This window comes from Triturus cristatus, chromosome 8 (assembly GCF_964204655.1).
Source record: "Triturus cristatus chromosome 8, aTriCri1.1, whole genome shotgun sequence".
Classification (NCBI taxonomy): Eukaryota; Metazoa; Chordata; class Amphibia; order Caudata; family Salamandridae; genus Triturus; species Triturus cristatus.
In genome coordinates this window covers 316,595,524-316,622,441 of record NC_140591.1, presented here as the reverse complement: position 1 = coordinate 316,622,441, position 26,918 = coordinate 316,595,524, and the positions used below count along the sequence as shown (strand labels likewise).

General features: G+C 46.6%; 1 protein-coding gene across 1 annotated transcript in view; it reads left to right on the top strand.

The window, feature by feature from the left end:
• Window positions 1–26,918, top strand: part of MIPEP (mitochondrial intermediate peptidase) — a 596,799-nt gene that overhangs the window by 49,922 nt on the left and 519,959 nt on the right. The window contains exon 4 of the mRNA XM_085621596.1: window positions 7,469–7,555. Within this exon, the coding sequence (XP_085477722.1) occupies window positions 7,469–7,555 (87 nt within the window). The remainder of the gene's footprint in view (window positions 1–7,468; window positions 7,556–26,918) is intronic.

Here is a 26,918-nt window from a genome sequence, read left to right as displayed (position 1 = left end):
TCGATCATCGTCCTTGAGATTTAGCGCGTGTAAACGAATGGGAGTCCAGTGAAGAAGATTAATAGAGAAAAACTTAGATTGCATTAGTGAGGGGGCGATTTTATTACGAAGAGAGAGCCTACCAATATCTTGCCAAGTGTCTGAAGAAATATGATCGGTGACCTCATGCTCGAAATGTCGTAGCCATTTTTGCTGTGCAACCGTTTGGGTAGGAAGTGTCGAGGACGACAAAAATTTATAAATCCTAGATGCAACATGACCAGACTTAATCCATAAGTGAAAAAGCATAATCATAGGGGAAGAAGGCTGAAGCTGTATTCTAGCAAGTGCTACCTTTATCTTAAGAAAAGTATAAAAATCTATATTAGATAATGAAAATTGCTGGGCCAGGGTAGAGAAAGGAAGAGGGTCATTATTGGAATCATACAAATGTTTAACAAGCGAGATACCTTTCCCCGATCAATAAGACATCAAGACTGGATCAATATTAATCTTAATTTTGGAATTGCGCCAAATGGATGACCATCTAGTTTTATGCAACGGAATCGCCACTCTCATATCAATTTTACGAATCGCAGCAACAGTATCCAAAATAATAGATCTAGAAAATGGAATGAAAAGAGTATTTGTAGTTAAGAAAGAGGCAGTTGGAAGCGGAGAGGCCAATTCCTGTTCTATTAGCAACCAAGCTGGAACATGCATAAAGGGAGGGGAAAACCAGAGCGCACCTTGAGAGGCTAGAAAAGCAGATTTATACTTCCCCCAATCAGGAAGATTACATCCCCCCAACTCATAGGGTTTCCTCAAAAATTTATAAGCAATTCTAGCCCTTTTATTATTCCATAGGAATTTGGAGGTAATTAAATCAAGATCATGAAAGAAGGCATCCGAGAGCTTAACTGGAAGCATAGAAGAGACAAAATTAATAATAGGTGTTATCATCATTTTAAGAGTTTGGAGCCGACCCCACCAGGAGATATGCTTCGGAGACCAATTTTCTAAAAGATGCCGCACTTTAAGAATAGTTTGAGATTCATTATAAGTAACCGTAGCGTAAAGGGTGGAACAAAAATAAATACCCAAATACTTTAGTTGCTTAGATTGCCACTTAAAACCCGCCGAACCCATATGAGAGGAGAAGCAGTAAGCATTTAAGGGGAACATTTCTGTCTTATCTCTGTTCAGTGTATAACCTGAAACCTTTGAGAAGGTGGAAATGATCTCAGAAATAGCCGGGATGGCACGTGCAACATCATCTGAAAAAATGAGAACGTCATCGGCATAGGCAGCTACTTTTAACTGATGGGAACCAAAAGAAAAGCCCATAATGTCTGGATGTACGTCAATCAGTCTGAGAAGAGGATCAATGGACAACAAAAATAAAAGAGGAGACAAAGGACACCCTTGTCTAGTACCCTGACAAAGGTTAAAAAAGGACGAGGTAGCCCCATTCACTCTTATATTAGCTCTAGGTCGGGAGTAAAGAGACATAACCATACGGATAAAGGAATCACCAAGGTTATGTGCACATAAAACAGCTCGTAAAAAAGGCCAGGAAACCTTATCAAAGGCCTTTTCAGCATCAGGGGCCAAGGCCGCCGCCGGAAGATTGGATCGCTTAGCGGCACCTAGAATATGACAAAAAGTACGGATATTATCACGCGCAAGACGACCCTTTACAAAACCTGTTTGGGAAGGATGAACCAATTGAGGGATAAAGGATTCTAATCGTTTAGCTAAGATTTTAGCAAAAATCTTAGCCTCCATGTTAAGCAGGGAAATGGGACGAAAATTCTTGGGGTCTGAATGATCCTTTCCTTCTTTGGGGATTACTACAATAGTAGCATCAGCAGCAGAGCCAGACACAGAACCATCTTTGACAAAAGCATCAAAGACCGATTGAAGTTTCGGAACAATCACAGATAGGAAGGTCTTATAAAACAAAATAGGGTACCCATCAGGGCCCGGAGCCTTACCGGAACGAGTGGCTTTAATCGCGGAAGTAATTTCATCAGAGGTAATCGGGGCATTTAATGAATTATTATCATCCTCCGGTATAGCTTTCAACGGCACTGTCTTTAAAAACTCCTGGCACTGTTCAAAAGACGTCTGCGTAGAGGGGGTATATAAATTATTATAGAAATCGCGAAAGACCTCAAGAATTTCTTCAGTCTGAAATTTTCTCTTACCAAGATGGTCAGTAATAGAAGAGATTTGGGAAGATTTATTAGAAGATTCCTGGAACTTTAATGTAGCTGCAAGAGTCTTGCCTGCACGATTTTTTAACAGCAGTCTCTTAGATTTCTGAGCCTGAAAACCAATATGCGCTCTCTTAGTGACAATAGTATTATATGCATATTTTAAATTCTTAATAGATTGTAAGCATGACTTATCCTTAGATTGTCGAAAAAGAGCTTCCTGACGTTTAATCTCATCCGCTAAATCCGTGAGCTCTTTTTTAATGGCAGCGTTTCTCCTGGACATACACTTAATGATCTGACCACGAAAAGTGCATTTAAAAGAGTCCCAGAGAACAACAGGGGAGCTTACTGAACCAACATTCTCACGGAAAAACGTCTCAATATCATTAGAAAACTCTCGAACTTGGGAAACATCATGTAAAATTTCCGTGTTTAGTCTCCAAGATCGAGACCTTGCCCGAGGGGCAAAAGACATAAGTGTGAAAGTTACCGCGGCATGATCTGAAACTAAAATGGGGTGAATAAGCGGAGATGAGGAAGCTTGAACAAGAGAAGAGTGAACCAGAAGGTAGTCAATACGCGAGAAGGACGAATGAGGGGAAGAAAAAAAGGAGAAGTCACTGCCAGTGGGATTGTGAAGACGCCAAACATCCTGAAGATGGGGCAACGAACACATATTAATCATTTGTTTATGTGCCTGAGGGGGACGAAAATTAAAGGCAGAATTCCTATCCAAAATAGGATCCATTGGTAAATTAAAGTCATCACCAACAATAAGATTGCCAGAATGGGGTGTGTCATTTAGCTTTTTGGTGATCGTTTTCCAAAAAGCCGGATCATCCTTGTTAGGGGCATAGATATTCATGACAAAGAGAACAGCATTACTATCGGACACCTTAGATAGTAACCAGCGTCCCTCTGTATCCTGTTCAGAGGAAACGATAGACAGACCAGAATGTTTAGAGACTAAAGTGATTACCCCATTTCTTTTGCCACTAGCATCTGAACAAGCAACATCAGAAACCCACTCTTTCTTCAGAAATAACGCCTCTCTAACAGAGACCTTTGTCTCCTGAAAAAGGACGAGATCCGAAGAAAGAGATTTGCAATAATCTAGAATCTTCGACCTTTTAACTGGGTGATTTAGCCCTTTGACATTAAGGGAGAGAACATTCAATCCAGACATAGACCTATTAGCAGGAGAAAAAGATATTGCACAAATGATATATGAACTACAGCCTCCAAGAGACCTCGCCTCCAAACACTAAGCATCAACACAAAACCGGGAGAATCCCAGGAGGAAATCCGAAGAGAAAAGGAAAAAAGAGAGAAAGAAGAAAGGAAGAGAATAGACAGAAAAAGGGAGAGAAGGGCCAACAAGGAAGGTCTGAAAAAGACCGAATTCATACAAGGGGGGACATGGGAAATGAGCAAAGAGCCCAACATGAGGAATAGAAACCATCAGCATAAGTAGCCCCAAAACAGAACATAACAGATTATGCGTTATTATAAAAAGAAGAACTATCTAAAGGATATGAACAAGAATCAAATATCGTTCTAGGAACAGTACACCATCTAAATCTATACAGACGACATGTTAATCAAATTTGAGAAAAAGGAAACACCTAAGCAGGATCATAAAAAGTGTAAAAAACAGAAAGAGAGAAAAAACAGATGTAAACAATAATAGCTGATAAAAAAAGAAAAAGAGCTAAAAGCTGTCGTCACTATTATATCGAGCAAAACCAAAGCAGCCACCAAGAAGAGTAAGAGCAATAATAAAGAAGAAGAAAAAAAAAAAAAACTTCCAAAGAGCACTATATAATACAGTCAGAAGAAAGTAAATGAAATAAAGGGGAGAGCGGCATATAGTAACAGACTAATGTATCAAACAGTAAAGTCTTATGATAAATACATAATATAAATGAGATTATACATAAAAGTGTAAAATCTATAGATAAGCTAATAGATAACTGTCCACAAAAACATATTTCTCGTTACACTCTATATAACTGAGAGAGGTGAGAATATCTTAAATATATGAACATGGAAGAGAAGAAACATAAACCTATCAATTACAAAACAGCTATAAAATTCCGAACTATTCGAAAAAGACACTTAATAATAATAACGATACAAACCAATCAATGCTAAAACCGTGACATAGAGCTAAACACAAACTCTAACTATAGCCATTAATAAGCAACAAATACTCAACAATGAAGCAAATATGTAATCAATACATTAATAAACACCAACGTACTCCACAAATATGAAACAGCCAAAGACGATGAAAATCATACACATAACCAGAACAATAGAAAATAAGAAATCATACAATGGGATAAGAAACGGACCGGGACCTAATATGCGGAAAGACAATTTGGGAAGGAAAAGAATAAAAAGGATGGCAATCACGCAAAAGTGACGTTAAACCAACACGAAACATTACCACAAAATCTTGAAAGGTTCATACAATAGAACTAACAACAAAAAAGACCATTACACCATACCGACAAGGAGGAAACACCAACAGACGACCAAAGCACAACAAAAACAATGGACACTAAGACCACCGTGCAGGACTAAGAGAGACTAAACTCAATAATTCTGGCAAAAAAAAACACATAGCAGTATGAATAACCGCATCAGGTGCCAGCAGAACCAGGATCAAGCGAGGCCTCCATTTGAAGTTCCATCTGTAGCTCCATCTGATTATCCAAAAACGAGACCAAGTCAGTAGGTTCATCGAAGATTCTAGAGCGACCTTTGAAAGTAATGCGGAATCTTGAGGGGCCAGCAAAAGAAAAGGGGATATTCATCTCAGTTAGACGCTTCCGCAAATTAAGAAAACCCTTCCTTCTTATGACCGTGTCTCTGGCAAAATCTTGAGAGATTGAAATGCGATGACCATTCCACGAAACAACTCTAACCTTCCGCATATGAGCTAGAATTTGTTCTGTATGCTAATGACGCAGTGGCTTAAAAATTATCGCCCTAGGTTGCGTAGCAGACTTAGAACGAAAAGTGGGAACACGATGTGCACGTTCCAGCTCAAAATCTCTTTGGAAGGAAATTTGCAATGTAGAAGGAATCCATTGATAGAGGAAATCAATCATAGAAGACGCATCTTTCTCAACATCCTCAGGAAGCCCAAAAATGCGCAGGTTAGACCTGCGGTTACGATCTTCTTGCTCAGTGAGGTCCTTCCGCAAAGCAACCATTGATCGCTCAAGTTGTGAAAGAAATCTGGACTGCTTTTGCATGGAATCCTCTGCGCCACTAATACGTGCTTCCGTGTCCGAAACACGAAGAGACAAGGCCTTGAAATCATTCCTGATAGCTAACACTTCCACTTGCAATAAATCTGTATTCGTCTTGGTAGACTGCGCAATTTCATAGACCTCATTAAGGCGCGTCAGGATAGTCTCAAGAGTGGGACTGGGGTCCTTTTGCGGAGATTCAGGTGTAGGAGATAACTGTTTGGCCCTTTTAAGAGACGCTTTAGATTCCTTTGCGTCTTTAGCATTTGAAGACGGGCCCATATTCGCAGCCATAGAGCACACCACCTCAGCAGAAGTACAGAACACCACTCCAGACAAATTACGAGAAGGGAGTGCCAAGTGAGGAAGGAACCCTCAAAATATCAAAAGGGAACGAGCAAAAATGGATAGCGCACTCTTAGCAAGAGAACAGAAAAATAATGAAGGCAGATTCCAGGGAAGGGAACCACCTCACAAAAATATCCCACCTTGCAGGTATCAAAAGGGGTCCTAACAGTCAGAAATGACCCAAAGGCAGGTAAGCATTAATCAAAGAAGCCCCACTAAATGGCCTTGACGGAGTTCCTGACGAGCGATATATCAGCAAACAAAAAAGAAAAAAAAAAAAAAATAAGTCAGCAGGCAGAAAAGAAAAAACAATATGAGTTGAGGAAATAAAAGAAACGTCACCAGTATTTGTTTAACTTCATTCCTGTCCCTTCTGTGGCATTGTCGACTTCGCGCTGAGGAGAAAGCTCTCACCGCTCCTGAGGAGACAAAATGGCGGCCGCTCGCGAAACCACCGAGCTCCGTCAAAAGGGAACCAAAGTGCGAGTACCGGCAGCCTCAGTAAGCAGGAAACCTCCTCCCAGACATCCGTGACATGTTCCTATCCATGCGGCCGTTATCCGCGATGACCGGGGCAGCCGAAAACAACCGCTATTCCTCCGTCGGCTCCAGCTCAGCACGGAGCTCAAGCGCAAGCCGCCATATCGCCGCGGCGCGCAAGCCACGCCCCCACTGACCTGGTCATCTTGCTTGCAAATGTCCCACAGATCCATTTGATGTTCTGAACACAGCAGCACCTATATTGAGTAGTCTGTAACAATAGTCTAAACTATAGGAGTTTTTTGTTTCAAACCTTCGAGCCCTCCGCAATTTATAACTTCAGGATCCTCAACAATCCCAGTTGCTTCCATTGACAAAGCAAATGCAGTTCGTAGATTTGCTATGACTATTAGTCATATTTCTCATAAGACCACTCTGCAAACTCTACCTGTTGTCCAAGAGCAATCCCAGGATTTTTAAACTTGACCTGAGCTCTCTATTTCACAGATTAGCACATGGAGCCTTTAAATATGGACAACTAGATCTTTCAGAGAAATGAATGCAGATTTCAAAGTAAGCAAGTCTTCCCTGCCACCAGTTCCTGCTGCTTGAACACATGTAAAATATTATGTTTCTATTGCTTTGTGCATTGTTACAATCCTCTACCAAGTCCACAGAAGGTGTTGGTTCCTTACTTATTACATTTAGTTAGACTGAACGTCCATTAGTGTTTGATTCAAATGCATTTACTGTGTACAGAAAGTTTCTCAAACGGCAATTGTTTTTTAAAGTCCCTGTTTTTCATTAGTTTCAAGAGGGCTTGAAAAAGAAAATACGGTTTCCACCTGTGTGGAACCCATCCCACTCATGTAAGCTCACTGTAGTTGTTAAAAATGATAGGCTTCTTTTTTCCAGCATTTAGGGGCCATTAGCATTTAGAGTTAAAAACGCTTGTGTGCCATAGAAAGGTTTCCACCACAGACCCCTCTCTGTGGATAAGGTGCTGTATTTAATATTATTATGATCACATTCTCACTACTTCTGCTCTACCAGTACCAACTATTTTATGTTTCTTGATCTCTTCTTATCTATATTTAGTATGTAACTAGCCTGTTAAATTGTAATTCTATCTAATTGTATTGATCATCTTTTTAATTTTGTTGTTTTGTGTTTTAGGTTAAACACAAATGTGGAACTATGCCAAAGTTTAAAAAGGTTATTGGCAGATAAAAGAATTATGGATTCATTAGACCCAGAAACCAGGTATGTAATTTATTTTTTTTGATTCATCCTAGGCTTCTGGTTTCTTCAGTGCTACTAGTTTAACTGCTTTTATATGGCCTACAGAGATAAATATTAATGTGTTTACCGACATTTTCACTGATAAAAATATGTTAATCTGACCAGAGTGCTCTGAAAAAAAACCTTCACCCCCCTCCCTCTTTTGACTGGGGGTGAGTGCTTTTAATGTTCAACACTCCATCCATCATCCCCTTTGGTTTTGCTTTATAGAAACTATAGTTTGAAGGAAGCTATAGTGGATGTGTCCAAACTTATTTGAATGTATAGCAATATATACACTGCTCCTTTTGCTGGCATTGTGGTATGATTTATCTCCGGAATTAAATTGGTAAATAGAAAATTATTTTAATTTGACAGGCTAAATTCTGCAAATTGATGTTACACAAGATTACGTGTTACAGGGAGGCATTTGTTGCTATAGTATTTTGAGTCTGAATGCTAGGAGCAATCACAAGACGACCAGTTGATATAGTATGGGATGAATGACCACTGGAGAAGAAAAATACGTTCAGTAGTGGAGTTCTGACCTAATTCCTTGCAAAGACAGTTTTAATCAAAAGCTTGAATGAGCATTGTTAGACCTGGCACCTTGGCGTGAGTTTCCCTTCCACTTTTTGATGGTGTGCCTCGATTGTTTTGCTGGTGTTGTCCGCTCAGGGCACTGCGCCACGGCTAATCCGTGCCGCAGTGCAAGTGCTCCCTAGGTAAAGTGTACCTGTAATTGATGTTCACGATTGGTTTATTGGATTCGCTGTCAGTCCCCAGTAAAGTGCACCAGGGGTGCCAGGGCTTGTGAATGCCAATGCCGCTGGTGGGCTTGCAGCGCTGGTTGCGCCACCCACAGAAAGCGGCCTTGTAAAATGTGGCTAGGGTCTGCCACCGCAGACCCTGCGCGCGGTCTGGGACCGTCGCGCTGACTGCGCAAGTGCCCCCACTTGCCAGTCCCTAAACCTTCCCTTACCTACATATTAGCCACCCCTCTGGTAGGCCCAAGGGCAGGGTGCATTGTAGGCATAAGGTAGGACATGCCCTGATGTGTGTGGCATGTCTTAGTAGTGAATTACAGCCCTTTTCGTTTTTCACTATTGAAGGCTACCTGCTCTCCATAGGCCAGAATGGGCTGCTGGGATCACGCCAACGCTGTGACCCCAGTGGACTCAGAGAGCATGGTAGAGTGTCAAGTTTGGTATGCCTGAACTCAGGATAATAAAATACTTCTTGTAGTCAAGTTTATTTTAATATCCTGGGTTTGTAAATACTACTTTTAGAAAGTTAGTATTTACTGACCTGACCATCTCAGTCCGCCTCTGCTGTGTGTGTGTGTGTGTGTTCTGCCTAGCAACAGTAAGGAGCAGGGTTGGGGATTCCCCAGAGACAGGTTGGCTGCCAGGTGGTGGGTAGAGAGATGACACCAGGATGGGTGGGAGGAGTACACCTTGACTCTTGAATAGACCTGTGCTCTGCCACCACAAAGCCGGCGCCGCCCCCTGTGGAGCGGCTGATGTCTCTGCCCTGCTGCTGAAAGGAAAGAGCAGAGTCACCATAACAAAGTGCTCCAGAACTGGACTGAGCCAGGCCTAGGCCCCCTGGCGCTAAAGAACAAAAGAATCATGGTATAAAAGTAGGAGCCTGGCTCCTAAGAAATCAGAATCCTGTTTACCACAAAGAACCTCTGCCCGACTAGAAGGAAAAGGAGACGCTGGAGGAGCTGGCCTGCTGCTTGCCTTGCTGAGAAAGGAGAGGAAGAGACTACTGAACAAGACTTTGCTACTTTGTGCTTGAACATTCTCCAAGGGATTGATCTGAGCTTGCCCCCTGAACTGAACCCCAGGACCAGTGGGTTCTCTGTGCTTCTTGCTCGTCCTCCAATTCGAGCCGTGTGTGCATCCCGCTGGAAAAGAGACTGCGCCCCTCATCGCCCCTCCTAGGGCCGTGACACTCAGGAGCTCGCCTGCCGCAACCCCGTGAGAGCCCCGCTCCGCCCGGAGCCGCTCTCTGTCCCCGGGCTAGGCCGCCTGCACCCCTGTCACCGCCTGCCATTGGAGCGCGCTGAACGCGCTATCACCCCTCCCGCCGGAAGCCGTCCGACGACTGTGATCTACGCCGGGTCATCCAGCTGCACTGACCGTGCCCTGTGACCCCGCTTCGCTATCCCCGGACATCTCAGGCCGCGCCATCCCCGCTGTGGAGACCCCCCTGCACCGCCGTGCTAAAGGGTCGCGGGCCGCGCCTGCCTACTTGCCCACACCTGCTGATTGAGGACCCAAGAACACTTCCCAAGCTGAGAGTCGCCCCGACCGGTGCCGACTCTCCACATCACGAAAGAAGTTCCAGTACCGGGCTCGGGGCCCGCAACGCCTTATTTCCCCGTTCGCAGGAGCCGATCTCTGTGAGTACTGGACTCACAAGTAAAAGACTACGAAGTGTCCATTTGGAACTACGAACAAAGAACATTTGCCTGCTTTACAACCTGGTGGCATAGCGAAAACGTTATTGGTCTTGTGATAAGTCTGCTGAGATATATATACCTATTTTTACATAAAGAAGCGTATTTTTATATATATCCAAGTCTGGTGTCCGTTTCTGGGGGGATTGATGTATTTACTGTGTGTATGATTGTAAGTGCTTAACCAACAACGCCTGAGGAATCGCCTTGGCTGCTCACGCCACGCACCTAGAGGGTGAGCAAGGGTCATTCGCAAGGGGTTATCCTGCGCCCTGACGTGGAGGAGAGGGTTCCTGCTTGACACAAGGGCAACCTTGCGCCAACCAGAGATCCCCGACTCTAACATTGGTGGCAGTGGTGGGATTTCGGATTTGCACTTGTAATTTGCATACAGTGAATTATTAATCGCCAGATAGTGAGAGCAGACCAAATAACGCAGCCACAGGTTTTCATTTGTTGAACTTTGTTGAGACATCTGCCATTACTGCAACCATGCCTGGCTCACACTCCGCTGGAAGAGCACTCTCTGTGATTTCTGGAATAGATGAGGTGGATTGGGAGAGACTGGAAGGCTACACGATAGAGCAATTGAAAGGCTACAGTGTAAAATTCAGAGTCCCCCATGCTGGATTCAAGAGGAGAACCCAGTACGCCACGGCACTGAGAGCCTGGAAGGAGTCACGAGACCCACGGAATGCGGGGGACATCGTTCCACCCGACAACCTTGAGGAGCCCAGCAGAGTCCGGTCGCCAGAGGAGCTGGCGGACAGGGCAGCCGACAGGGCGCATGCAATGGAGATGGCAAAGTTGGCAGGACAAATGGAAATGGAAAAGCAGAAGTTGGCCCTGGAGGCACAACAACGCCAAATGGATCATGATATAAGATTGAAGGAGTTGGAGCTGAAGGCGAAAAGTTTGGACACCGCTCCTTCTGGTGGCAGCACTCCACCGGTGCAGGTAGAGTCCAAGGTGTACATCCCCAAAGATGTAGTAAAGGAGTATTTTAGGAAGGATGACATAGGGCAGTGGTTTAGAGCCTATGAGGTGGCCATGTCTTCACACCGGGTCCCTGAGAAAGACTGGGGAGCGGGGTTGTGGGGAAGGTTCCTTGCTGAAGGACGTGACACACTGTTAGATTTACCCTTAGATCTCCAAGTCTCCTACCCCCATATGAAGGAAGCTTTAATGACCAGGTATGGGTTAACTCCTGAGCTATATAGACAGAGGTTCAGGGAGACCAAGAAGATCCCTGAGAGTACGTATGTGGAGTATGTGACCTTTTTCTGCAGAGCACTGGATGGTTGGGTGAAGGGTAGCAAAGTGAATGATTATCAAGGGCTGCTTGATTTAATTGCATGGGAGCACTTGTCCAGTCAATGTTTTCCTGAGCTACGCCAGCACCTGATAGATAGCAAGCTGTCCAACCCGAGGAAGCTTGCTGAGGAGGCGGACCGCTGGCTCAGCACCAGGGTCCACAAGGGTCAAGTGGGAGACTCCGCCAAAGGTGGGCAGGGTCCCCAGCAGAAGAGTGGGGGGGACAAGGGTAAACAGAAGGGGTTCCAAAAAGGCCCCCAAAGTAATTCCCAAGGGAACCAGCAGAAGGGTTCTCAGCCTCCCCCACCCCCGCAGCAGAGCGGGGCCCCGACAGGTAGACCTGTTCCAAAGGGGCCCTTCAATTGTTATAAGTGTGGTGACCCGGGTCACATTGCCTCTGATCCTAAGTGTCCCCTGTTTGGTAAGACCGCACCCACTGGTGCTCCACCCCGGCAAGTAGCTAATGTTAATTTTGGGGAGGAGGTAGCAGTCCAGGAGGGTGGGGGTCCCGGGCAGATGACCCTAGTCTCGCTAGGAGACAGTGAGATGGTCCCTGTAACTTACTTGCCCTCTAACACTAAGAAATATGGGCAAGTAGTGACCATCAATGGAAAGAAGGTTGAGGCTCTTAGAGATACAGGAGCCAGCGTGACCTCGGTGAGGCAACACCTGGTGTCTCAAGAGCAGATTGTACCCAATGCCTACTGTAGGGTTGTCAATGCTGACAACATAGAGAGTCGTTGTCCAATGGCTCAAATTCCCTTTGAGTGGGGGGAGGTCTCTGGTACTCTACAAGTCGCTGTGAGAACTGACATGCCTGTAGACTGTCTGCTAGGGAACGACCTGGAGAGCTCCCCTTGGGAAAAGGTGGAGAAGACCACGCATCTGAGGATGGTGGGTCTACCCGACTGGGCATGCGTGACCACCCGGTCCATGGCAGCCAGTAGGGGTGTTGAGAGGGTCCTGGAGCCTGAGGGAGAGGTCCAGGAACCGGCCTTAGGGAGAAGGCGCAGGAGGCGCGGGAAACCGGCCCCCGAAGTTCCCACGGCCCAGGAGGAAGCAGACCCTGAGGGGGATGCCCTGGAGCCTACCGGGGAACAGATTGCCGAACTGGGAGACTTGCCTGAGCTGACCCATTGGCAGCAAGAAGGAGGTCCCTCCAGGGAGGAATTCTGCAGGGAGCAGAAAGAATGCCCTTCTCTCGTGGGTATGCGGCAACAGGCTGCAGACCAGGCCAATGGTGTTCAGGCCAAAACACACTACGTGTACTGGGAGAGTGACCTCCTGTATTCCGAGCCTAAGGCTGCTGAACCTGGGTCAGCCCGTGTGCTGGTGGTACCCCAGAAGTTCAGAACCTTCCTACTGGGGCTGGCTCATGATGTGCCGTTAGCCGGACATTTGGGGATGGACAAGACCTATGACAGGCTTGTCACCCACTTTTACTGGCCCCAAATGCACAAGAATTCAGATTCCTACTGCAGAACCTGTCAGACTTGCCAGGCAAGTGGTAAGAGCGGAGGGAAGCACAAGGCTCCTCTGCAACCTTTCCCTGTGGTCGGTACGCCATTCCAACGAGTGGGTATTGATATTGTGGGGCCTCTGGACCCCAAGACAGCCCTGGGCAACAGGTTCATCCTGGTCTTGGTGGACCATGCCACCCGGTACCCTGAAGCCATCCCTCTGAGGACAGTGACGGCCCCCGTGGTGGGACGAGCACTGATGGGAATTTTCTCCCGAGTGGGATTCCCTCTAGAGGTGGTGAGCGACAGGGGGACCAATTTCATATCCACATATATGAAATCCCTGTGGAAGGAGTGTGGGGTAACTTACAAGTTCACCACTCCTTACCACCCCCAAGGAAATGGGTTGGTTGAGAGATTCAACCGAACCCTCAAAGGCATGATCATGGGCCTGGACGGTCCAATGAGGCGTAAGTGGGACGTCCTCTTGCCCTGCCTGCTCTTCGCTTACCGAGAGGTGCCACAGAAGTCTCTAGGATTCAGCCCCTTTGAGCTTCTGTATGGTCACCCGGTAAGAGGACCTCTGAGTTTGATGAAGGAAGGCTGGGAGCAATCTCCCAGGAAACCTCCCCAGAATGTATACAGTTACATGCTGGCCTTCCGAAACCAGACTCGGCGTTTCAGGCAACTTGCTGAGGCAAATCTGGAAGCCAGCCAGGAGGAGATGAAGCGGTGGTACGACCGGAATGCCACTCTGGTAGAGCTTCAACCTGGACAAAAGGTGTGGGTCTTGGCCCCAGTGGAGCCTTGTGCACTTCAGGATAAGTGGACAGGTCCATTTGAGGTTGTGGAGCGCAAAAGTCCTATCACCTACTTGGTGGACATGCAGACTCCCAGGAACCCTTTGAGGGTCCTACATGTTAACCGCCTTAAGCCCCACTTAGAGAGGACCGAAGTGGGCATGCTGCTGGCCACTGATGATGGAATGGAAGAGGAGACCGAGCCTCTTCCTGACCTCTTAGTGGCCTCTGAGAAAGATGGGTCAGTGGATGGAGTTAACCTCTCACCCACCCTGACGCCCGAACAACAGGAGGATTGCCGCCACTTGCTGGGGCAGTTTTCCGACAGATTCTCCCTGGTTCCTGGTGTCACAGATTGGTGCGTCCATGATGTGGACACAGGAGACAGCTTACCTGTGAAGCACAAGGCTTACAGGGTAACTGACAGGGTCAGAGCTTGCATCAAGGAGGAGGTCTCCAAAATGCTTGCGCTAGGGGTGGTTGAGTCCTCCAGCAGTCCTTGGTCCAGCCCCGTGGTCTTGGTCCCCAAAGCTGCTGCGCCGGGAGCCACACCTGAACTCCGGTTCTGTGTGGACTACAGAGGACTCAATTCAGTGACGAAGACTGACGCGCACCCCATCCCCAGAGCTGATGAGCTCATTGATCGGCTGGGGGCTGCCCGGTTCCTCAGCACGTTTGATTTAACGTCTGGACTTGGGACACCAAGTGGGGAGTGGCAAGGTGGCACCCTTGCAACCCAAAATTGAGACCATCCTGGCTTGGGAACCCCCCAAGACGCAGACCGCAGTGAGGGCCTTCCTGGGGCTCACTGGGTACTACAGGAGGTTTGTCAAGGGCTATGGAACGATCGTTGCCCCCTTGACAGAGCTGACTTCCAAGAAGCAGCCCAGGAACGTGATTTGGACTGACACATGTCAGAAAGCTTTCGACACCCTGAAGACTGCCATGTGCACGGCGCCCGTGCTCTTGGCCCCTGACTTCTCCAAGGAATTCCTAGTGCAGACAGACGCTTCAGAGCATGGTGTAGGGGCTGTTCTCTCACAGATGACTGAGGAGGGCTGGGACCAACCCGTAGCCTTCATCAGTAGGAGGTTACTTCCACGGGAAAGTAGGTGGAGTGCAATCGAGCGAGAAGCATTTGCTGTGGTCTGGGCGCTGAAGAAGCTAAGACCCTACTTGTTTGGGTCTCACTTCCGGGCTCAGACGGACCACAGGCCCCTCAGATGGTTGATGCAAATGAGGGGTGAGAACCCGAAGCTGTTGAGGTGGTCCATCTCCCTACAGGGTATGGACTTTACGGTGGAACACCGTCCTGGTACAGATCACGCCAACGCTGACGGTCTGTCCAGGTATTTCCGCCTTAGTGACGAGGAACCCCCTGGGCAAGGGTAGTTCTCCCCACATTTCAGCTGGAGGGGACACGTGTTAGACCTGGCACCTTGGCGTGAGTTTCCCTTCCACTTTTTGATGGTGTGCCTCGATTGTTTTGCTGGTGTTGTCCGCTCAGGGCACTGCGCCACGGCTAATCCGTGCCGCAGTGCAAGTGCTCCCTAGGTAAAGTGTACCTGTAATTGATGTTCACGATTGGTTTATTGGATTCGCTGTCAGTCCCCAGTAAAGTGCACCAGGGGTGCCAGGGCTTGTGAATGCCAATGCCGCTGGTGGGCTTGCAGCGCTGGTTGCGCCACCCACAGAAAGCGGCCTTGTAAAATGTGGCTAGGGTCTGCCACCGCAGACCCTGCGCGCGGTCTGGGACCGTCGCGCTGACTGCGCAAGTGCCCCCACTTGCCAGTCCCTAAACCTTCCCTTACCTACATATTAGCCACCCCTCTGGTAGGCCCAAGGGCAGGGTGCATTGTAGGCATAAGGTAGGACATGCCCTGATGTGTGTGGCATGTCTTAGTAGTGAATTACAGCCCTTTTCGTTTTTCACTATTGAAGGCTACCTGCTCTCCATAGGCCAGAATGGGCTGCTGGGATCACGCCAACGCTGTGACCCCAGTGGACTCAGAGAGCATGGTAGAGTGTCAAGTTTGGTATGCCTGAACTCAGGATAATAAAATACTTCTTGTAGTCAAGTTTATTTTAATATCCTGGGTTTGTAAATACTACTTTTAGAAAGTTAGTATTTACTGACCTGACCATCTCAGTCCGCCTCTGCTGTGTGTGTGTGTGTGTGTTCTGCCTAGCAACAGTAAGGAGCAGGGTTGGGGATTCCCCAGAGACAGGTTGGCTGCCAGGTGGTGGGTAGAGAGATGACACCAGGATGGGTGGGAGGAGTACACCTTGACTCTTGAATAGACCTGTGCTCTGCCACCACAAAGCCGGCGCCGCCCCCTGTGGAGCGGCTGATGTCTCTGCCCTGCTGCTGAAAGGAAAGAGCAGAGTCACCATAACAAAGTGCTCCAGAACTGGACTGAGCCAGGCCTAGGCCCCCTGGCGCTAAAGAACAAAAGAATCATGGTATAAAAGTAGGAGCCTGGCTCCTAAGAAATCAGAATCCTGTTTACCACAAAGAACCTCTGCCCGACTAGAAGGAAAAGGAGACGCTGGAGGAGCTGGCCTGCTGCTTGCCTTGCTGAGAAAGGAGAGGAAGAGACTACTGAACAAGACTTTGCTACTTTGTGCTTGAACATTCTCCAAGGGCTTGATCTGAGCTTGCCCCCTGAACTGAACCCCAGGACCAGTGGGTTCTCTGTGCTTCTTGCTCGTCCTCCAATTCGAGCCGTGTGTGCATCCCGCTGGAAAAGAGACTGCGCCCCTCATCGCCCCTCCTAGGGCCGTGACACTCAGGAGCTCGCCTGCCGCAACCCCGTGAGAGCCCCGCTCCGCCCGGAGCCGCTCTCTGTCCCCGGGCTAGGCCGCCTGCACCCCTGTCACCGCCTGCCATTGGAGCGCGCTGAACGCGCTATCACCCCTCCCGCCGGAAGCCGTCCGACGACTGTGATCTACGCCGGGTCATCCAGCTGCACTGACCGTGCCCTGTGACCCCGCTTCGCTATCCCCGGACATCTCAGGCCGCGCCGCCCCCGCTGTGGAGACCCCCCTGCACCGCCGTGCTAAAGGGTCGCGGGCCGCGCCTGCCTACTTGCCCACACCTGCTGATTGAGGACCCAAGAACACTTCCCAAGCTGAGAGTCGCCCCGACCGGTGCCGACTCTCCACATCACGAAAGAAGTTCCAGTACCGGGCTCGGGGCCCGCAACGCCTTATTTCCCCGTTCGCAGGAGCCGATCTCTGTGAGTACTGGAATCACAAGTAAAAGACTACGAAGTGTCCATTTGGAACTACGAACAAAGAACATTTGCCTGCTTTACAACCTGGTGGCATAGCGAAAACGTTATTGGTCTTGTGATAAGTCTGCTGAGATATATATACCTATTTTTACATAAAGAAGCGTATTTTTATATATATCCAAGTCTGGTGTCCGTTTCTGGGGGGATTGATGTATTTACTGTGTGTATGATTGTAAGTGCTTAACCAACAACGCCTGAGGAATCGCCTTGGCTGCTCACGCCACGCACCTAGAGGGTGAGCAAGGGTCATTCGCAAGGGGTTATCCTGCGCCCTGACGTGGAGGAGAGGGTTCCTGCTTGACACAAGGGCAACCTTGCGCCAACCAGAGATCCCCGACTCTAACAAGCATATTCGGTAATTTTTGGAATACTGAAGCTGCAACTAAATTCTATAACAGTATCTCATAAACGTTTGACGAAAAGGTCTCTGTATCAGAGATTTTGACTGTTAGGATATTGATGACAATTTGTTTTTGTTTCCAGTGAGAACTATAAAAATTCAAACTATTCGACAATTCACATCTTAAATTGAATTCCTAAATGCATGCAACTCTTAATGCTAATAAAGCCTGCATGGGTAAATGCCTATTCTTAGTGCTCAAATAAGTCCGTAATGCACCTATGCGTAAAAATATTTTATTCATGCATAATGAAAACTTTGCAGCTCAATAGGCATTCTACTATAAATGCATGCAAATATAAACATAATTCAAGATACATGCGAAGAAAAGAGCGGAAGAATGATTTCATGTGGATGGGTATATGTAAGAAATTGGAGTATTAGTTGAGGAAGAGAAGAGCCCCCTTCAGGTAATCATAATCCTTGTTTGGGTGAGCTACTAAAGTCACTTAATAAGCCCATGCTCAACCCTCTGGTAGCTTAGCACAACGCAGTCAGGCTTAACTTGGAGGGAATGTGTAAAGTATTAATACAATACTCAAACAGTGATAAAATGAAACAACACAAGAAAAAGCACAAACTGATTTACAAAATAGAGAATATTTTAATGAATAAATTGACACCAAAATGACAAAAATCCAATACGTAGAACTGGGGATATAAATTTTTGACAGTTTAAATTTAAAAATAACCTTAGTTGATGCTTTGTGCTTTTTGATGCCATCTAAACCAGGTTAAAGTCAAAAGGTAAGGCCGGCTGTAATACATCGCCAGTCAGATACAGGGACCAGGATTGCCCTGGTGGAAAGTTTGCCTTCAGACTTAGCAACTTTTATGGAGGAAAAGAGGTCGCCCAAAAGTTGTCGGCGTGGCAAGCTGGATCCGAATGGGGCAAGCTGGATCCGAATGGGGCAAGCTGGATCCGAATGCGGCTTGACAATGACCAGGTGCTGAAGAGCAGGGTCCCGGTGTTGTCAACTAAGACAGTAAAGCTACAAGCAGGCAAAGTTAAAACTCTGTGTCTGTGCCAAGGAAGGCTTCAACATCAGTTGCATGCTGCTCGATGTCTGTCCCAATTAACCCCTTATGTTCAGACTTTGAAAATGTTGTGGAAGTCATATTTCCTGCAGAGGTGCATACTAGCAAGTTAAAGCCAACCGGCAAGTTGATGGATTCAGCTTTGACAGTGAGCCTGTTCTTTTGCCCCCTCTCCAGGTAAAAGTTGGCAAAAAGTTTATAAATCCCAGTGCTTTGCACTGTGAGGGGCAGGAGAAGTACACCCTAACACAAGCCAAGGGTCCAGGACCTCAGGAAGGCACAATTTGGGGGGTAGGAATCACTATAACAGAGTACGGGGCTGGTCCAGTTAGAACTGGGCAGCTTGGCAGTTGCAGTAAAGATTTGACCGGAAACTTGTTGTTTCCTGTAGCCCAAATGAGAGGTCAGCTAACTGACCCTTGTGGTCACGTTTGGGATCCTGGTGTCCAGGCAAGCAAGTCCAGTGTTACTTCAGGTTCTTCAGACAGTGAGGCAGTCATCCTTCTGATTCGTCACAGGCCCAGGAGTGTTTTGAGGAGAGCTCTGGTGTGTCGCTTTTATGCCCAGTGCCACCATGAAGGTGGGAGGTGGGCAATCCTTTGTCCACCCTCTAAACCAGTTCTGGGCAGCTCCCATGACACCCCCCGCACTGGTTTTGAGGCCAGACCGACTACAAGGAAAAAGAAGAGACAGGACTAGGTGAGAGCTTCATCTGCCAGTGACAAGACAAGCATCCTTTGAAACTCAGGAATGGACTGGGCACTGCCCCAAGGCCATACTGTCAAGGGGGGAAGCTCGCTCCCCACACCCAGGGCCCTTTGTCCACTGTCTAGGAGCAATACACATCTCACCACATGGCAGTCATCAGTAGTCCGGTAACAGTTGAAATCTGACAGAAACACCTTTTTGGAGTTAGGCGTAAAAGAGATATCTTTCTAAAAGTGTATTTTCCTTACTAGTTATATAAAATCAGACTAAGATGGATTTTAATTTGCATTTAAAATTAGTACTTAAATAATTTTCCTAGCTGCTCCCCTAAGCATTATAGGTTGTTTTAATGTACCCTATGTTTCCTATGGAAGAATCAGCCCTGCCGAAGAGAAAAACAACTTTGGGGGAGGGCGGTTTACTACCAGGACATGTAAAACGTTAATTTCTACATACCATGCACTCTGCCTTATTGGCCAATTAAGACTTCCTTAGGGGTGACTTATAGATATTAAATAGGAAGGTATAGGCTAGTAGCACTTAATTTCCAGGCCTGTTGTACATGTAGCACCATACACTAGGGACTCATAGGTAAATTAAATGGGTGAATTTGGTGTATGCAAATTTTACCAGGTTTAAAAAGGAGAGCACAAGCACTTTACTACTGGTTAGCAGGGGTAAAGTGCACAGAGTCCTATGGCCAACAAAAGCGAGTTCAGCAGAAGGTGGCAAAAATCTGAGGGAATACCAGTAAAAAGATTATCATTTCAAACATAAAAAATGAAATGTTTCATTAGGAAATCTGTGTTATATGCCTGCACTTTATGAAAGTGCATGGGAATGCGTTTGAACTACTGTTTCTCAGGATCACATCACCAGGGGCTGTTCTTTTGTCACATTTACTCCTAATACTTAAGAGTGGTGTTCTATTCCTTTAGGTCTTCTTTACAACTTTTAATAATACATATTTTTTTTGGGTGATGCAAAAAACTGTATATCTTGTGATGTGAGTTAAGACTTTTTTGTGTTTCATATTAAGCTTTTTCTCTCTCACTGTAGGCTGGTACCACTCACCTCTAGTACATTAACTGGCAGAACACAGTGGGAGGAAAGTTTGAATGTTCACAGTTGCACAAATTGATCACAGCTAGAGTGTACTATGAAGAATGTGCAGAGAAGTGGTAGGATAATTCAAAATTTGCACAGGCTAAGAAAAACTCAGTTTAGCGATAAGAAATGCTGATTAGTTGTAATCTTGTTTGTTTATATTAGGATGTATTTGGTCTTGGACACTGCTTAACCTTTAGATAATCAAAAAGGGCACATTTGATGAGTCCAATCTTTTGAGCTTCTGACGAGTAAACGAGGGGCTGAACCTGAATTTGAACTTGAGGAATTGTTGAATTGAAATGGACATGAAAATGCAATTTTGAGGTTAGCTCAAAGTGAAGTGAGAGACGTATGATTTGATGTCTCTTTGTGTTTATTATGAAGGTTGATTTTTCAAACAGCTTATTATTGGCATTTAACACAAAGGGCCTAATTACGATGCAGGTCGGTCCGCAACCGATGGCTGTGATAGGGAGTCTCCCTGAGCTCTGCTCAGTTTTAGTATTTCATCTTCCACTTTTGACCTCCGGTTTCAGCTTCTGCTACTCTCCAGCTATTTTGGACTATATACTTCCTTATTGTTGAGATGCCAGAGCCTAAAATTGACTGTTTAGGCCCTGTAAGACCTGTGGACAGTGTAGACTATTCTCTGAAGACCCCCACAAAAAATGCCTATATTGCCTCTACCCTGACCACAAACCCAGGGAATGCAAATAGTGCCACACTTTTTCAGCTAAAACCCTCAAAGACAGGGAGGGTAGGCTGCTACTCTGAGTTCAGAAGAGGTAGACTGCTTCAGACTCAGAGTCTGAACCTGAGGAAAAGCCCCATTCTTCCTCAAGGAAAAGGAAGGGTGACAGTCCCTCCTCCCATCATGGGGACTCTAAGGGATCCAAGTCCCAGGACAAATTTGAAGAGAAACACCACAAAAACCTCAGACAGAGGCTTCAAAGCCATCTTCAGCTCCAGCTTCTGCTTCTCTAACTCCTCTCAGAGACCAGACCTCTCAACCGTCGACCGCCTCGCCGTCGAAGATTCCACTCTCCTCAAGAAAATCTGAGGTTCTGGCACCGTCAGCGGCTTCATCGGCGACAACAACGATGACGATGGCAGCAACGGCGGCGGTAGCATTGATGAAGGTAACGTCGTCGTCGAGGCCTTCCCCGTCGACTAGAATTTCACCGTCGACCACCGGTCCGTCGACGACTCCAACAACCATCCACGCACCATTTACAGTGTCGCAGACAATCGCATCGGCGATTGCACCGTCATAGAGCCCGTCGACGGAGGAAAAAATCACTCTTCCTCACCCCAGACAGATTCAGGTGCCAAGATTCTGATGATGGGGGCATTGAGGACAATGAGCCATCTTCTTTCCTGGCAGGTGAATTTTCTTTTGCGGAGAGAGACCCGTCTGCTATGCAGTGGCCAGATTCCTTCTAGGAATGTTACCCTTATGATGATAGGGAGGATAAGCGTCATCATTTTAGGGAACCGTCAATAAACGTTCTAGTGTCTCTGATTTCTGTCATATGATTGATGATTATTACAGGCGTTTTCTGGACGAAAATGCTCCTCAGAGGCCTTCGCCTCCTCAAGAACTTCCCACTATTCTTCCAGGACAAAGCACTCACAAATTCACCAGGGAAAAGACCATCCCTCCTCCTATAGTCATCACAGAGGATACTCAGGATGCTCAGACAGAGGAAGGAGGGATACAAACGGACATAGACGCCATTGATGAATGAGATGACTACATAGCCCCTATGCCACCATCTCCCATCCCTCATGCTGCGGATTCCCCTCCTGCAGATATTGGCGGATTTCATGATCTTCTGGAGCGTGCCTCCATGCGTTTTGACTTGCCTATGCCAGCTAAATAAACTGAATGTTTTCTATATGACTTTAAACCAGGCACTCAACTTTCAGTAAGGTCAATCCCTATATTTGACTTTCTATGGCAAGATGGACTGAAGCTAATGAAAACACCTACCTCCGTTCCAGCTGTCATTCCAAAGTCAGATAAAAAATACAAGGCTCCTGACAAATTGCCTGCATGCCTCATTGGTCACCCGAGGCCGGACTCTGTCATCATGCAAGCAGCACATAGTAGAGCCATGAATCCAGCGTCTCCGTGTACAGCCCCACCGGACAAGGAGGGGTGTTGCCTCAACAATATTGGAAAGAGGTTCTCGGCATTGGAGGCCACCTCTATTCGAGCCTCTAATGCAATGGCCATTCTTGGGAAATATGACGGGCAGATGTGGTTAGACATCTCTGCTCTGCTGGAGTATCTCCCGGAAGATAAAAAGAAAGAGGCTAAGGACATTCTATTGGAGGGAAAAAGAGGGTCTTCGGGGCTCATTGAAAGCCATGACGTTCCATCCACTGCATTTCGCCAGATGGCAGGAGCGGTGGTGCCGCATCGCCAGGGTTGGCCACAGGCAACCACCTTTAGTCCAGAGGTCCAAGTCAAAGTTTTAGACATGCCTTCCGATTGAGAGTGCTTGTTTGGTAAGCACTTGGACGAGGCATTTCGATCCATAAAGACAGGCACGTACACAGCCAAAGCCTTAGGCAGTCTCCAGCAACGCTGCTTCCAGTCCTTTCGAGGTAGAGTGCGGTGGCAATTCTTATCCCGTCCGCAATTTCAACAGCGGCACCAGCCACATCCTCAGAGTACCTACCAACCATACAACAGGGCTTTTCAGTCCAGAACTGCTCGGTCTTACTCGAGACCTGCAGGACGCAAGAGGCAACAATCTGCTGGAAAGTCCTAATACTCCAATAGGAGGCAATGAAGTTCATCAGGCCCCTGCCACCTTAGTCTCATGCCACATTTCTGTCTTTTCCGCATCCTTTCTGAAATGGAACTACAGACAAATGGGTTCTAGACATCTTCCAGCACGGCCACACTCTGGAATTAATTCAGCATTCTCCAAATGTTCCACCGCGGAAGGTTCTGCTTCGTCACCTTCCGGATCTCAAAAACAAGACACAGTCGCTTCTCAAGCAGGTCATAGAGGAAGTGCCCCTCAGCCAGCTAAATCAGGGGTTTTATTCTCACTTCTTCCTTATCAAAAGATGGAGAGGAGTTGGCCCAACGGCTAGGGCGCTCGACCTCGGACCTGGGGAACTCGGTTCGAGTCTCGGTAATGACGCTGAACATCCTGTGATTCTGGGCAAATCACTTAATCTCCCCGTGCCTAACAAAAAATGAATGTGTGTCCTCATATATCGTAACTGGTGCTATGTAAAGCACTCTCATACCTGATTGGATTCAGGTCAAGTTTGCGCTATATAAAACTCTGCAAAAAAAAAAAAGGAAAATGGAGGCAGGTCATGGACCTCAGAATGCTGAACAAGTTCATCAAGAAACAATATTTAAAGATGCTGTCTCTTCTGGAGATTCTTCTTCTCATGGAAAAAAGGGATTATCTGGCTTATCTCGATCTCCTTAACGCCTATTTTCATATTCCCATTCACCCTCGGCATCGAAAGTTTCTAAGGTTCGAAGTGAAAGGGTGCCATTACCAATTCAAAGTGCTTTCATTCGCTTTGAAATCCGCTCCCAGGGTGTTCACTAACTGCATGGCACTGTTGCGGGGATTCTGCACCTACACAGAGCTATGCGCAGGAAAACAGGACCTTGGTGTATAGGGGTGTACCAACCTACCACCTTAGTACCCAAAGTCCCAAAACTGACTAGCTAACGTGTCTCATTCGTTCTCCTCCAAAATCACGAAGCTACAAATGATTAGACAACCCAGAACACAACACTCCCGCCTCTCTCTGGAAATGCGATAGCAAGACATACCCTTTTGCTCACTCACTCGTACTTGTCCACAATAAGAGTTGGCAGAGTCACTGTAATAGTTTAAAATATTTATTTTAACTATTGTGCTCTATAATGCAGTATACGAGCCACTACCAGCAGCAAAATGCATAAACTCAGAACAATTAGCATTGTTACAATTCCATAGAATATGAAGGGGTGTGTCATTATATACAGACAGTGGAAAAAGGACTATAAGGCCTAACCACCCTCCCCTTGGCTGGAAGAAGTTTATAATATAAAAGATCATCTCTGGGCTTTGTCAGCAGACTCCATACCTTAAAGCCTAGATGGAAGGTTTACATCATTGGAACAGCATAGCTCTTCTCCATGGAAAGGCTCTCTCCAAGTGTGTGTTAAAACAACATGAATCCCCGTAATATCCAAGCACGAGTCTCCAGCAGTGCAGCTGTGTTTAGCATGTTTTGTCTAGGTGCTAGGGACTGACCAGAACGGAATAACAAGGGGCATTGTTTATCAACCTTGCACATCGTGTTCAGACTAAACGCCAGGAACTTAGCAGAGAACACGGAAAGCAGACAGTTCTCATGTGAAAGGCATAAACAGAGTCTTACAAAATAAGGTCATGTAGTAACGTACGCAAAAGCAGTATCATGGCAGCAAAGCTCATGCAAACTTTGCAATGTCGACAGTGACCCTATCGGCCATATAACAGCACCGATAGCAGCCTTTTAAAGACGTTCGGGTCACCAGGTGTTCCCATACCAGGACGATTGGCTCATAAAGGCTCCATCTTTTCAAGCGGCAGAGATTTCTACAAGAGCCTGTTGAGTTCTCTTTCAGTCTCTAGGTTTTCACATCAACCTGGAAAAATTGTCCATTATTCCAGCCAAATTGTTGATCTTTCCGGGTGCACATTCAACACAGATCTCGGCAAGGTCGTTCCCACTCAAGAAAGGATATTGCGTATTCTGGGTACAAGAAAGCTTTTAAAAAAAAAAAAGTACAAGTCCATGCTAGGGATGATGTCCTCCTGCATCCCGCTCATCCCCAATTGCCGTCTCTGCATTCGACTGCTGCAGGAGTTGCTCGATGTGCAGTGGCTTCAGTCTCAAGGCTCATTCAACGACAAGGTTCACATTTCAGCTGCAATGTGAGCCGCAATGGCCTGGTGGATGGTCAAAGAAAACCTTTTGCAAGGCCTCTCTTTCATTCACACTGTGCTGCAGCTGGTGATGACCTCGGATGTGCCAATGGACGGATGGGGGAGGGTCACCTTCAAGAATTGCAGGTTCATGGCAAGTGGTCCAAACAGGACTCGGAGCGCCACATAAACATTCTGGAACTCAAGGCTGTATTCCTGCGTCTGAAAGCCTTCCTGCATCGGGTCAAGGGTGCGTCAGTGCTCATCAGGACGGATAATACTACAACAATGTTTTACCTCCGAAAGCAAAGCAGCACAACATCTCGAGCGCTTTCCCTTCTTGCTCAACAGATATGGGAAGGGGTCCTTGTCAACCACATCTCCTTGCAAGTGAAGCATGTGCAGGGTGTTCACAACGAGAAGGCTATTTCCCTCAGCAGGGTATCCAAACAGTGTCACGAATGGGAGCTCAACGATCAGCACTTGAAGTTGTTTTTTCAATCCTGGGGTTACCCACTTTAGATCTGTTCGCTACGTTCCTCAACAAAAAGTGTCCTCTTTTTGCAAGCAGGAATCATCATCCAAAATTATGGGGAAATGCCTTCCAGTTTCCTGGGATGGGGATGTTCGGCTATGCATTTTCCCCGTTTCCACTCCTTCCTCGGGTACTTCAGAAAATGTAGCAAGAGCCAAGTCGGCTCATTCTTATTGCTCCAGGTTGGGCGACACAATTCTGGTACACCGAGCTGCATCGACTATCAAAGTGTGCTCTGATTCTCTTCCCTCTAAGAGAGTATCTTCTCTGCATGAACCAGGGCCAAGTGGTTCATCCACAAATTCCCTCTCTTCATTTGTAGGTTTGGCTCCTCACCACGCTGAGTTTGGGGATTTGAGGCTGCCCAAGGAGTGTTCTACAATACTACAGAAGTCTCAAGCTCCTTCCACATTGAAATGTTACACAGCCAAATGGAAGAGATTCTGTGCTTGGTGTATTTCGCAAGCATTCCATCCGTTCCCATCATCTACAGAGCAGGTGCTGCCTTATCTCTTGCACTTAGAAAAATCAGGACTTTCTCTCTCTTCCATAAGAGTTTAACTTGCTTCAATTTCTAGGTATAGAAGACACTCAGATCAAACTTCCCTGTGGTCTAATCTACTCATCAAGGAATTTATGAAGGGACTTTTTAGAGTTTTTGCGCCTCGTAAACCTCCTCTAGTTCTGTGGCAATTAAATACTGTCCTGTCACAACTAATGCGTCCTTCCTTTGAGCCAGAACACAAATACGAATTAAAGTTCCTTTTTTGGAAAGTGGCTTTCTCATTGCCATTACGTCAGCGAGACGCATCAGTGAAATCCAAGCTTTCACTATAACAAAAAAAGTATCTTCAATGTTTGCCGGACAGGGTCATTTAATGCACTAACCCTTCTTTTATGCCTAAGGTGCCTTCAGCTTACCACTTCAATGTACCGATTGTCTTACCAGCATTCTTTCCTAATCAATACTCAGCAGCAGAAAGGACGTTGCATTCACTGGACATTAAACATTGTTTAAAAAGGCTGGCTGCCCGCTTCCTGCGAAATTGCAAGCTCACTCAACCAGGAAAGTGGCGACTTCCTCTGCCCTGTTGGCAGGAGCATCCCTTTCTTACATATTCAGGGCAGCAACGTGGGCGAACGCTCACACATTCACGAAGCATTACTGCCTTGATGGTTGGACGAAGGCAGATATTACTGTTGGACAAGCTGCATTTCGATGTCTCTTTGCCTAAGGTAGGCGGCGTTTAGCCTCCTTTCTTCTTTTCATACTGTTG